Genomic DNA, 13,786 nt, shown 5'->3' with positions numbered 1-13,786 from the left:
TTCCGGAGGCATCAGGCTCTGCCATTTCTTCTGTCCAACCTGAGGGGCACCAATCAGGCCAGATCCCGGGCCGGCCCGCAGAAGGAGGCTGGTGCAGAGTTGTGTGTCTGTGTCCCGCAGCTGTTAATGGGTTGCGGGGTGAGTGAGGGCTTCTGCAGGGGCTTCCGGTGGCACAAGGAGGCACGGGGCATGCCACCGGGGAGAACTTGAGGTCAGGGTAGCACTGAGGGGTACCAGAGCCACCAAAAGCCACCACTACGGCAAGGCTTTGCGATTGGGAGGGGCGGGAGCTTCTGCACACGCTGCGCCTGGCCATGCTCCTGCTCTCTTGGACCCTGCTCCTGGCCTCCCAGTTCCCCGAAGACAGGGGCGATGCCTGCCTTCTGCGCACTCTCCCTTGCCAGGGGAAAATTGGTGGTTTGGGTGTTTTGGGGTAACTGGGTGCACGTGGGAGCCTCTTCCTGTTGGAGGGTGCCAAGGTGAAAAGGACTGACCCCAGGGGAGGCCTGGCCACTTCTGTTGTCACACTCCAGGGCTGGACTTGAGCTCTTAGGATTGCACTGACCTGGCTTCCATCCCTGCCTGGCAGCCACGGTCACCATGTCCCAGGGCACCCCCAGGGCAGTTGGCAGGCTCCCCCCACCATGCACCCCGTGCTGTTCCCTTCCCCACCTGAACCGTGGGTGGGGGATGGTGCACTGTGGGCCCACGCTCACATTTTAGCAGTCTGCACAGTGCTCCCTATTTAATCCCGTCGGGCATGCTGAATTTGCATAGGAAATGTTTCAAAATCTTATTTATTTTGCAGAAAAGTCAAGTACTTTAATCTGAAGGCCAGCTTTGTTAATGAGCACATGGTTTGCGGTGTCGCAAAAGGCGGGAAAGAGGTGAGTCCAGACTTATCTGCAGACCTCGGTGCTGTTCTCAGTACAGGTGCTGCCGAATCCATGCGACCGGGTGCTCCCAGGCTGCTCGTGGTTCTTTATGAGGGAAGAAACGGATCTCGGGCGATTCGCGTTGCACCAGGCTGCCAGCCATAGGGTGCCATGGGCAATGGGGCGGCAGGGTGGGCCATCACTCCCTCGTAGGGTTTTGGGGGGATTCCAGGCAACCAGACACCTGCTGGGTGCTTTGTAAACTATGAAGCGCTTGGAGTTAGGACACCCCCCTGCCCTCTTCTGCCTGTCCCCTGGACCCTTGGTGGCCTCCCTGCTCCACAGGGTCCACACTCTCTGCCCTGGGGTACCTGCTGGCATCAAGTCCTCTGCGTGGGTGACCACGGTGCACCTGTTTGACTGTGGCTTTCTTGGTTTCTTCTCAGACGCTGCTTTCAGCTGAGCACATTGTTATCGCTACTGGAGGGCGGCCAAGGTACCCCACACACGTGAGTGTCCTCAAAACACAGCCTGCCCCACGTCCTGGCGTGTTCCTGGTCTCTGGGCTCATGCGATGCACTGTTCACACTCACGCTCCCCCACCAGCAGCACTCCCCACTCTTTTTCTTGTTCAAATCTTTTTTCTGTGCTCATTGTTAGTTTCTGTTTCCCAATTCTCTTTTGAATCTGCTCTGCTGAATCCAGTCACTGGGACGCCCACAGTGCTGAATCCTAAGAGCTGTGAATTCATTCTTCAGCCAGCTCTGGGACTCCAGCAGGTCCGTCCTCCTTTTGTCTCAGCATCCCTCATCCTGTCTCCTTTGTTGGTCCTCATGTTCTAGCCAGCCCCCAAACACTGGATCCTCCAGGATTTAATTAAGCCTTGCTCTTCCTCCTCCAAACCCAAATCTTTTTTTTTTTAATCCTCCCCTGAGGATATGTTTATTGATTTTAGAGAAAGAGAAAAAGGGAGAGAGACCGAGACAGAGACAGAGAGGGTGAGAGAAACATTGATGTGAGAGAGAAACATTGATCCCTTGCACTCCGTATGCCCCCCGACCAGGGACTGACCCGAAACCTAGCTATGTGCCCTGGTCGGGAATCGAACCCAAGACCTTTTGGTTTATTGGACAAGGCTCCAACCAAGTGAGCCACCTGGCCAGAACCCAGGTTTTTTTTTTTATTGACATAAAATTCACATATCATAAAATGCACCCTCTTGAAGGGTACAATTCAATAGGTATTTCAGAGCTGTGCAACCATCTCCACTCCTTTCTTCCAGAACATTCTCATCACCCCAAAATGAATCTCCCTGTACCCCTTCACAGTCACTCCCCACTTCCTGCTTCCCCCAGTCCCTGGCAACCACTGGTCCGCTTTCTGTCTCTCTGGCTCTACCTGCTCTGGACATTTCACATAAATGGAGTCACACAAGATGTGGCCTCTGTGACTGGCTTCCTGCACTTAGCACACCGCCTTCAGGACCCGCTCACGGGGTTGCGGCGTCGGAAATTCATTCTGCGTGTGGCGGAACAATGCTGCCTTCTGCGTGCGCACCGCATTCTGCTTGTCCCTGGGGGAGCCTCTGGGTTGTTGGCACTTTGAGCCTCACCGAGCATTGCTGCTGGGAACATCTGTGTGGGAGTTTTTCTGTGGACTTAAGTTTTCACTTTTCTGGGGTGTATATCTAGGAGTGGAGTTGCTGGGTCTTATGTTAACTCGATGTTTAACCTTCTGAGGAACTGCCAGACTGTTTTCCACAGCAGCTGCAGCATTTCATATTCCTGCCAGCAGTGTATGAAGGTCGTCCTTTCTCATTTCTTCGCATGTCTTACAGTTTTTTTGGTTGGTAGTGGAACTTTTCAAATAAAGCAACATGTTACCTCTGGAAATCAGAATCCATCCCCACTGTAGGATTTTGCTTATTGCTGTTGGGTGATTTTTCTGAACTGATTTTGTAAAGATTTTATTCTTTGTTGTGTGAGGCCACTGAATTCTCTGCTCAGTTAGCTTAGTAGTCAGCTAATGACCAGACAGAGATTTCTCTAAACACCCGGCACCGAGAACTCTCCCTGCCTTCGCCAAGGGCCCCAGTGGGCATTCTGAGGCTTCAACACTCGGCCAGGCGGCAGCAACTCTGCCTTAGCCCTCACTTCCTGCCCGTGCCGAGCCTGAGGTCAGCCGGAGGCGAGCACTCAGTGCCATGCCGGGCCTCTCCCAGGCGTGCGCGCAGCCCAGCGCCTGTGCCTGGCCATCTAGACCCCGGGATTATGTTGGAGCTTTCCAGAGCCCCTGCGGACATGGCGTTCCTCAGCTTTTCCTTTTATGCTTTTGGTTCGTCTGTTGCATGCGTCAACCGCTATCCATCATTCCAGGCAGCCGTGATGTTCAGTCATGGGGCAAATCCTCCCCTGGGAGAGGCTTTCAGCACGGGGCGAGTTCAGGCGAGGCCAGATGAAGACAAGCCTATCGAGTGGGGTCTTCCAGGGAACCCCCAGTCAGAGAGGTCAGCCAATGGCTGCTCTTTGGGAAGGAGCTTTGAGCAGCTCCAGCTCAGTTCTGCTCTCTCCAAACTGTCATTTTTCAAGGCTGCCACTGAGCTGGGGGATGGGACTGGAGTGAGTTCAAACTCCACAAAGCTTACCATTCTTACCAAGTTGCAGCCATTTTTCTTGACTTAATGTTCCCTGTGTTGCCACAAGCCTTCAGTTAATTTCCAGTGTTATGAGAAAGTTGAATCTGATCGTTTTTGCCAGTTCTTTTTGCTGTTTTTATGGAGGGGCAGATTCGGGAGGTCCTCAATCCACACCGTTTTTGCTGATGTCCCCTCCTGGCCCAGACATACGCGTGGGCTTCTCTGTGCTTCCCCTGACAAGGAAGGCAGAGCTGAGGAAGAGGCCCCAGGTAGGGTGAGGGGGAATGGGAAGCAGGGAGGGAGGACAGAGGGGTTTGTTTGGCTGAGGTCTCATCCTCGAGGGTCTTCCAAGGTGCCCAGGAAATGGTGCCGTAAGTCCTGAGCCTCCACGTGGACCACAGCTGAGAGCACAGGCCCAGAGGCCCCATGGGCCTGGGGCCCCTCCTGCTTCCTGCGTAGACCCAGGTGGAGGGAAGAGCTGGGAATGGTTCTGTTTCTGCTCAGACACCCAGGTCCCGAGGCTCCGGTTTCTGTTTGGTGCTTTCTCTAGAAGTGGGGCACTGAGGAAAAAGCATCCTCCAGTCCTCAGAGACCCCTGGACCTGCCCTTCTGCTGTCAGGCCAGCAAGAGCAGCCTCCAGAGGGGACCAGGCAGCTGTGCACAGGGCTGGCCCTCGGGCGAGCTGTATGCCTCTGTAGGATGGCAGGGCACCATTGTTCAAGGTCGCTGCAGCAGCGAGGGGCAAAGCAGGTCATTCTTCATGACACCTCACCCAGCAGCCAGGCCCATGATGGGCCTGCCTAACACCCACGAAGTCCACAGTCAGCTCCCGAGAGCCGGACTGTCATCTCGGCTCCTTTGCGGCACCTGGCAGAGCTGCGTGCCCACGCCAGGGTGCCCAGTGCGTGGAGGTCTGGCCTGGCTCAATGCGGCTAGACCTCCACTGGGCAGTGGCTGATGTCTCTGTTTGCCCAGAGGGAGGCACAGCAGGAGCTGCGGGTGCTGGTCTTGGCTGTTCTGCTCTCTGACGCCTCGCCCAGGATGACCCCACTAGCCGCCTCCTTGGGTGCCTGCCAAGATGTTTTTATGTTTTAGTTCCTTTGATTTTCAGACCTTTCCATTTTCCTTCAGTAAACCCAAGAAATCCCTGACTTTATTTTTTTTGCCAATTGGAATCATAAACTGTTTGAAATCCATTTCCTCTCCAGCAGCACATCTTACTCTCATAGGCCTCAGAGGACGCTTGTCCTCATGTCCTCCCCGCCTGCTTCGCAGCCCCTCACCAGGCCCCGCTGGGACACGGGCAATCGGTACAACTCCTGGGCACAGGGCCCACATGTGCTTTCCTTTGCATCCAGCCTTCAGCCTGGCACCCTGGGAGCTGGCTTGCTCCCCCACCTGGCCTAGCTTCCCCCTCCCCTCCCACAGTCCTGCGCCTGGATGAAGGTGGGGGTCCTGGGAAGCAGAGAGGAAAGAACTGCTGGCTGTGCCCTGGCTTCCGGGTCACCTCGCACAGCTAAGGAGACCTGGGTGCTCTCATGCTGGCCTGCACACGGGGTTAGATATAGATAGGTGACCTATCCCAGAGGCCACAACCTGGTCTGTGGAGTGGAGAAGTGCGCCCCCAAGTGGGCTGGGGTGGTTCTGGTCGTGTTGTGTCTACAAGATGGGCGTCCCCCTTGAGGGAGTCTCCAGGGCAGGCCACATGACACTCTTCTCACATTGGTCCTTCTTTCTGGGTAGATCGAAGGCGCCTTGGAACACGGAATCACAAGTGATGACATCTTCTGGCTGAAGGAGTCCCCTGGGAAAACGTAAGCCCTGGCGTGTGCCGGAGGGGGCTGCTCTTTGTTCTTCTTCAGAAACACCCGTCTGGGCCATGTGCGTCCTTTCCCATCTCCCTGAGAGGAGGACGGAAAGCCCTTGACTTGTGTCCCTGAGGGGGGCCGTTCGCCCACCCTGTGACTGTCTTGGAAATGATGGCGGGTGTGTCACAAAGCGAGTCGGACATTTATTGTCTAGGGTTCCCAGGAGCCTCAGGGTCCCAGTGGGTCCTGTCAGGGACATCAGCCGGGGGCGTTTAAGGAAGGAAAGAGGTTCAGGTCGTCAGAAAGGCCCTCAGCCCCCCCGGTCTCAATCAACCACCCCGGCTTGCACCTGGTTCACACTGGGTCTTCCCTGAGATCTAGCAAAGAAGGCTCCAGAGGCCTTGGAAATTACAGCCCAGTTATGGAAATGAGACCTGTGGCGTGTGTGTGGTTTTATGCAAGAAGTTCATTTCCAAATCCACAGAGCTGTCTGTTCTAGGTCCAGGCAGTCCTGCCTGTGGGCTGTGGAGGGGACTTCATGTTCCTAGGGCCCAGGAAGACCACCAGAGGGCGGCAGAGGCTTGGTCATCAGAGGCTTGGTGCTCTGCAGCACTCTGCTGCCTTAGGGCTTGCCAACAAGAAAATAAGGGGGGAAACGTGTGTCCAGAGGTGGACAGGCGTGTGTGCACAACTATACATGTGGAACGGTGTGTGCGCATGTGTTGTATGCATGGGGAATGTGTGCGCATGTCATGTGCTCTGCTCACCAACATCGTTTCCTGTTCATGAAGCATCTTCGTTCAGGACTGAGGCTGGGCTCCCTTCAATGGATACGGTGTAGTTTATTTTGTGTTTATCTTTCCACCATTCACAAGTTTCCCTTGTTCATTGTTATAAAATACTGCAACGAAAAACCTTCGGTGTGCCTCTTATACATTACACGTACCTGTCAGCGTGCTTTCACAAGTAGAAGCCCCAGGTCCAGGCAGGTGCCCTTCACACCTTCGCACGTCCTGGCGGGCTGCACCCTGTGCATTTCCGCCTCCCGCCCCCTCCTCCCCGTGGGAGCATCAGCTTTTCCATAAGCATAACACAGAAAGGAGCCTCTCCTGCTCCCGCCAAGTGAGCTGCAGTTGCTTCTGCCTGAGGCCTGGCTGGGTCCCTCCCTGCGTCTTGCTCAAGCTCACACAGGTTTGCAGGTTCATGTCCCTCTGTTTGTCACCTTCTGCTGGTCCCCTAGGCTGTGATTTGTCTTTTGACCTATGATAGTTTTTCAAACAGAAGTCTTGTAATTTTTATGTGGTCCCATTTATCATTTTTTTCTCTTTATGCATCATTTCTGGGTTTCTGTTCTTTTATCTTGGACTATTCGGCAGGTTGAACATGACCTGGTTTTATTTGTGTTTGCTATTATTAGCTATCTTTTTGTGTATTTATTGGCCATTTAAAATTGAGTGTCCGTGTGTGAGTTTGTGTGTGAATATCTGTGTGTGCACACGTGTGTGTAAATTGTCAGTTTGGTCCTTGGCCTGCTTTCTATCTGGTTTTTCTTTTCCCTCGCTTATCTCTCTCCTATCTTCCAGCTGGTTTGCATATTAGGGCTGTGATCCCATGTCGTTTATGTTGCAGGCTTTCTCCGCTTGTCATGTCTTTTAACTTGTGCAAAGTACAAATGTTGTTTTTTTTTTTTAATGTAACTTAGATCTCTTTTTACACTTAATGGCTTTTAGATTTATTGCATGTTCAGGAAGGCCTGCACCACCCCCAAGATTGTTTTTGAAAAAAAGCTCCCGTATTTGTCCTTAGGGCTTCCACCCTTCGGACGTGCCTTTGTATATCCCTGGGTGTTTGCAACTCCTCTGTGGGGTGGCGAGGTGGGAACCAAGCTGCTGGAGTCCAGGGTCACTGCCCGCCCGGACCCTCCAGCCAGTCTGAAAGTGCCTTCCAGAGCTGAGGGAGTCCCTGTCTTGCTCTGGCTCTCAACTCTGGTTTTCCTGAAGTGCTGGCGGGAATGCCTGGCATGGTCCTTGGGCCAGGCCGGGGAGGAAGGCCCGGGTGCAATGGGTACCGGCGGCATTCAGCAAGGTGACCCCGGCTTGGGCTGCTCCTCCGAGGCTCTGTGCTGGGGGCAGTGGCCCGGTTGGCCAGGAAGACACGGCCCCAGATACTTTGGTCAGGAAAGAAACTGCAGTGTTTATTTTCTTCAGAAAAAAAAATTCAGAAGATTTTTTTTAAACAAGCTCTTTCGTTTAGAAGGAATCTAGGTATGTTATTGTTTAAGAAAAAAAGTGTTTGCAATGTATCAGTCACCCGTTTCGTTGTGAGCATGATTTATGTGAGGAAATGGTTTTTTTAAAAAATTAAGCTGGAGATATATCCCTGTACGATGCTTCTGTGAAAATGCAGCTTTTGTCCGGTGCTGTTAATGCAAGTTGTAACAGTGTGATATGGGAGGCAGTGTTTACATGTTACATTCCTCCGCGCAGTCAAAATAAGCCCGCAGGGTCTACAGTAGCATTTCTGTATTTTATCAGCTTGGGCTGGGGCTGAGGGGGAGGCCTCTGCTCACACTTGGAGGGGCTGTTTCTGCCAGATTTATTTGCCTTATAAATATTCCCCGTGTTTATTTTAACTCGCCTTTAAAATGGAGCTGAAATTAATATGGACCTGAGGGCTGCCCCTTGGCCCTAAGTGCCTCCCGTCACCGGGCAGGACGTTTCTACTTGGCCCCATCAAGGAGGCCAAGCCGGTGGCCGAGAGTGCCCAGCGTGCCTGGCCTCCCGCAGCGGGCTCGGTGTCCAGTGACTGGCTCCCCACGGCCCGTTGGAGGCCTCGGTGGGCATACCCAGCCCCAGGTTTCTCGTGGGTTCTGCAGCCTACACCAGCCTCCCTCTCTTCTTCTCTCTCTCGGGTGATGTGGTACAGGCAGCAGCTGGGACCTTCTTCCAGGGTGCATCTGCCTGGGCCTGTGGCTTCAGATCTGGACCAGCAGCTTCAGATCTGGCAGTGGAGCCCAACGTGAGGCCTGCCACCTTCAGCCTCCCTCGGTTGCTCCACGCCACCCTTGCTGCTCCTTGGACCCCCCTGGCCACAGTGGTGTCCTGTTCTCATGGACATGTGAGGAGCCCCCTCTCCTTTTTAGCTTGTGCCCACGTCTGAGGAGGCCTGATGGTAGAGGGGGATGGCCAAGCCGGAGCCCAGCGGGTGGAAAACAGAATCAGCACCCTCACTCCACAGCTGGGTACCTGATTTGGAGTCCCTGGAGGTGACGCATCACATGCAGAAGACTCTAGCAAGTGCAGTGAGAGTTCCCAAGTTCATGATCAGGACCCTGTGAGGCCAGGCGAGGCTAGGCCAACACGTGTGGGGCCTAAGGCAGCAGGACTGCACAGGTGGCATCTTCAGCTCCGCTGCCCAAACAGCAGCTCTCTGTCCGGCTTGTTTGCCTTTTCCTTTATTCTTGCTTCTTAACTTTTCTATGAAAATCCAGGATGGGTTGAAGACGTGTGGATGATTCTGGAGGAAGGACAGTGTCCTCTGGGCCCATGGGAGCCCTTTTGGAAGGAATGGACAGGGGAAACAGCTACTTTGGGAAGCTGTCCACCACCAGGGGAAGAAATGGGGGTGCAGAGGGGGTGCACAGCCTTATGTGGGGAGTTCCAGAGGTGGTGCTCAAGCCCTGTGTGGCCTGCTGGGCAGCCTCCCTGCCCGGAGCTCACTCTAGGCTTTGAGGTTGGCTTTCTGCCGACCTGGACTCTGAGCTAGAGTTCCGGGCTGACTGCAGTGTCAGCCCTTCCTCTGACAGCAAAGTGGGCTTGAATGAGACCGGAGACACCCAGGGGAAGCCCTTCTCCCACGCTGAACCTGCAAGGCAACAGAGCTGCCATTTCCGGACAAGAACCAGGACCCTGCGGCTCCCACTGCCCCCTTGGGTAGCCTAGGTCCCCTTGAGGGTCTGCAGAGTGAGGAGCTGACTGATTTGTACTGCAGGTGCCCAGCTTGCGTGCCAGCCTGGACTGTGCCCTGTCCTGCGGCTACTGCACAGCCCGACCCTCTCTGTCCTTGGGCCCCAGGGAGTGTGAAGCAGGGAGTGTTTCTGTAACTCGGGCTGATCTGGTGCTGCCTCCCAGAGCTGGTCCTGGAAGGAGCTTTTGTCTGGCCCTTCTTAAGTCCGGCAGCTGATTAGGTACTGTAACCATTTTCTTCTCTTCCTAACAAGGGAGAAGAACGTAAATTTTATTTTGCAAAGAAACACAGTTGTAAATGTAGGAAAACTTGCGGTTGCTTTTTCCCCATTTTCTGCTTAACTCCCTTATTCGTTTAGCGTGACACTCTTACATGCAGCAAAGGGAGATCAGCCGACAGCCTGGACTTGGCTACCAGGCTGAAAGCACCGCTGACAACCCATCTCCCAGAGCATGTCCGTGGCACTGAGAGGTGCAGGGCTCAGGGGCCGAGGAAGACACCTCCTCAGAGTGGCAGTGGTTATGGGGTCAGAGCCTTGAGGTGGCATCTGTTGTGGGGCCAGGGTGTAGAGGCTCCGGCCTGGTGAATGTGGGCCCCGCAACAGGCCCTGACGGTGGGATGGGGCTGGCCCACACTGCGAGGAGGCCTCGGGCCCCCACCCCTTGTGCCGCCTCCTGGGGGCCCGTTTGGCATTTCCTGAGCTGGCAAGACTGCCAAGGGGCCAGGTGCCTGCCGAGAGGCCCTCACTTTGTGTGGGTATTCCCCTTGGGGAACAGATCAGGGACCTTCAAGCTCGAGAGGCAGGTGGAGAGCTCTTTAAGCCAGGGCTTCGTGGGCCTGAATTAAGGCTTTTGTTTCTGTTTCCTCCCCCATTCAGATTTTGAACAAGAAAGCCTGCCCTGTGATTAGGCTAATCCCGCTGTAGTTATACCTTCATGTAAAATGTTTGCACACTGAAAGGCACAGGGAGCAACACTGCCCAGAACACGTGGAAAACTGAACCGGGTTCCAAGCCTCGGGTGGTAACTTCCGGGGTGGGCCGATGCCCTTGTGTTGGCATCCTAATGTAGAGATAAGGCAGGTGTGTCCAGCCCTCAGCACCTCACTCATCCCCTTCCCGCCGAGTCCAACAAGCTAGTCCCCTGACTTGTGATGCTGCTGGCGCTGCTGTCCTTCCTTGGCTGGCCAGGGCCTGCACTGGTCAGTGTGACTGTTATCACAGTGACTTTGTATCATAGTTTCATATCTTAAAGGCTTATACCTTTCACCATATACATCACGTCCAAAAAAAGTTAAGTTGGGTTTTGCCCCTTTTGGAGATATACCTATGCACAGACATACATACAAGATACCACATGGGTGCCTGGGTCCCCGAGGCTTCCTCCTGTGCTGACCTTGCTGCGTGGAGCCTACCAGCCACTCCACGGCTGTGTCTCCAGCTCCTGAGAGGAAGCCATGCGCCCGTTGCTTCTCCCAGGACACCTGCGGGAGTGTTCCACGGGATACGCCACTTCTTGAAATGGAATTATATCATTAGTACCTGCCGGGATTAGAGCTGACATCGGGCTTATCCATCCTTACATCACCTCCTCTTGTTCAAAGGCTGAAGGAGTGATCTGACAAGCCCACCCACATGTCGCCTCCCAGGCTGGGAGTTTTCATTCTGCGTCAGGTTCCATGCACGTGTGCATGTGTGTGAGAGTGTGTGTGCATGTGTGTGAGTGTATGTGTGCATGCAGAGTGTGGAGCTGAATTACAGGAGAGGATTCCCAATGCTGTAGCAGATATTTTACTTGGTTTTGTCAGATCCCAGTGTCCTGTAACCTGCTCTGTCCCTCTACCCAGGTCCCTTCTTCCTTGCCCTGAGGAGCTGTGTCTCCAGGCCCTGGGCCTGTGCGGGGGGGGCTGGGTATGCAGGTGTCGGCCTTCCAGCCTGGCCCTCCACGGTCCAAGACTGTGCTGCCCTTAGATGATGCTTCCTAGGAGCCCCCAGCCCCCGCTGTCTGGTCCCCTCCCCACTCTGCAAAGTGTCTCTTTGTTTGCGCCCTGGCTTCAGGAGGTCCAGAGAGACCCCAGGGCAGAACTTAAAGGAAAGCCCTTCGGCTTCCTCTGACCGAGCTTTTCTCAACATCTCCACGCAACCCGAGTCAGCCCCACTTCCGGGGCCTTTCGTGGGATGTGTGCTGTTTTGTCATCGGCCACTCATGTCCTTCACCACCAGGCAATTTTCTGATCCAGTGACATTGTTTGTCATGTTGTACTCCACAGCTGCAGGCTCTGGGAAGTGGGTTTTGTACCTGGGACGAGCTGTTTGCGCAGTCAGCCTCGGCTGACTCCTCAGCCGACCACAGGCCTTGCACAGCTGAGGGCGCAGGGCCCCGTCCCCGCGGCAGAGCCCGCACTCGGAGCAGCTGCTCGTGCGTGACGGTGGGCCCCGTGCGAGACTCACTGCTGTTCTTTCTCTCTGTATCCATTCCTCCAACAGGTTGGTGGTTGGAGCCAGCTGTATCCTTGGCCAGCGTGCAGGTGGCAGTGGGCTGCCCTACCGTCCTGAGAGTGGAGGCTCAGTGCCTAGGGCCCCCGCCCCCACTGCTCCCCCTTCGTCAGGGAGTACCCTCTGCTGCCTGGAAGTAGGCACTTATAGGGCCACTTGGGGTGGATGGCCTGTACTCAGGGGACAATTTTAGGCTGACCTTTGTGGCAAGGGCTTCCTGGAGACTGTTCCTGCGCCACACACTGAGCCGGTGGGGCCGGCAGGGCCAGCTGGCCACAGCCGTGGGGCAGGCGATCCTCCCTGGAGGGCAGCCCCACTCACTCAGGCCCGCTCCTTTAGAGGAGCAGTAGAACCGGGAAGGTCAGGAGAGGAGCCACCGGGGGCTCTGGGGTCAGGAGGGGGGACATTGCGGGAAGATGAAAGTGCTGGGGCTGCTAGCCGAGGACACAGGCCAGAGGCGGCTGCCTTGTGTCTTTCACGGAGGGGGTGTTTCCTTTCCGTCACCACTCGGACCCCACAGAATGGGCCTAATCCTGGAGGCTGAGGTTGAACTCCAGGGAGTCTGGACAGGCGCCCCGTGGAGGCAGAAGCCACCTGGTCGGTGGATGCTAGAGGGAGCCCCTATCTCGTCCTGGACTGTATGTGAGAGATGGGGGCAGGGGGCACCCTGCAGCTGGTGTTGGGAGCCTCCTTTGGGCCGTCTGGGGACTGGTGGGGAGTGGGCTGCTGGCATAGGCCCTGGGGATCTTGCCACTCGATTCCCAAGGTCACGACCAGCTAGTTAGCATTCCTTAGCCTGTCCCTGGCAGACGTGGCCCTGGAGTGTGCCGGCTTCCTCACCGGGCTTGGTCTGGACACCACAGTCATGATCCGTAGCATCCCCCTCCGGGGCTTTGACCAGGTAACACCTGGGGCCACTCCCACCCTCGGCTCTGCTGTCCCCAGTGTGTGACGTGTTTCCTTCCCAAACCGCCCCAGCCCAGGCAGGAGCAGGGGTGGGCTGGGTGTGTCTCAGTCTTTAGAAACTGGCCCTTGAGTTGAATGCGGAGGTTGTTCATACAATAGAAAACACCTGCCAGAGAGTGGCCGCAAGGATTGTCACGTGGAGACTATGGCAGCTCTGGGCAGGCTGGGCCAGTGTCAGTAAGTGGCAGGTGTATATCAGTAGAAGTGCTGTCCCCCACCTCCTTGCTGAGCCCCTCTGGGGTCCAATAGGGGGGCGGGTGCCACCTCAGCAAGGGTAGCACCAGGCAAGGGAGCAGGTGGCAGACTGGTGAGGCCCTGGGTGGCTACCTCAGAGGATAGCAGCTCCTGGCCACAGTACTAGCCATCTGCCAGAGGCCGAGAGATGCAACCCATGAGCCAGGGTGGGCGCTCAGTTCCCCGGTATGTGAGCTGAGCACTCCGGGCACCAGCACGGCTTCCAAGGCCCACCAGCTCCATGTGCACTGTTCAGAGTGCAGGGCACTCTGTGCTCAGGGAGCCTGTTGTGGGCCCCGCCCCGGACAGCCGAGTGGCAGGAGCACGGAGCGCTGCCTCACCGGGGCTGCACCATGCAGGCTGTCCTCACACGCGGCTGGGATGCAGACCTCCGTGCTGACGGCAGACACACCCATGTGAACAGCATGTTGAGTTGTTTTTTTTACTAAAAATTCTCCAAGGAAGGGTCGCCAGTTAAAATCCAAGTCTGGGGTTGTTGTTAAGATGTCAAACTCTCCGTGCCCCACAAAAGAAGATAGATTACCTTCCGGCACACATCCCTGCTGGTCTTTGGTCCACCCCCAGCTCCTGGGCCTTCCCCACCCTGCCCAGGTGATGCAGACACTTGCCCCTTCGTGCTGTGCCCACCACGTGCTGTTTGTCCTTCATCTGTCACGTTCACCTGTCACTTTACTGGGTGCAGAGTTCCCGAGTGCCTGCCACAGGGACACAGCAAAGACAGTTAATTAGCATCTAAAGAAGAGCCCAAAGGTCAAGTGCATCCTAACTGGGGTCCTGAGATTTGGAG

General features: G+C 55.5%; 1 protein-coding gene across 2 annotated transcripts in view; it reads left to right on the top strand.

Annotated features, from left to right (window-relative positions):
- TXNRD2 (thioredoxin reductase 2) overlaps positions 1 to 13,786 on the top strand; it is a 46,224-nt gene that overhangs the window by 11,817 nt on the left and 20,621 nt on the right. For both annotated transcript variants that reach the window (XM_045819916.1, XM_045819917.1), the window contains exons 6-10: positions 809 to 887; positions 1,322 to 1,384; positions 5,254 to 5,324; positions 11,770 to 11,789; positions 12,588 to 12,679. In XM_045819916.1, the coding sequence (XP_045675872.1) occupies positions 809 to 887; positions 1,322 to 1,384; positions 5,254 to 5,324; positions 11,770 to 11,789; positions 12,588 to 12,679 (325 nt within the window). The remainder of the gene's footprint in view (positions 1 to 808; positions 888 to 1,321; positions 1,385 to 5,253; positions 5,325 to 11,769; positions 11,790 to 12,587; positions 12,680 to 13,786) is intronic.

Source organism: Phyllostomus hastatus, unplaced genomic scaffold (assembly GCF_019186645.2).
Source record: "Phyllostomus hastatus isolate PE091 unplaced genomic scaffold, TTU_PhHast_1.1 phas_scaffold_387, whole genome shotgun sequence".
Taxonomy (NCBI): domain Eukaryota; kingdom Metazoa; phylum Chordata; class Mammalia; order Chiroptera; family Phyllostomidae; genus Phyllostomus; species Phyllostomus hastatus.
This window is presented reverse-complemented; position numbering and strand designations above follow the sequence as displayed.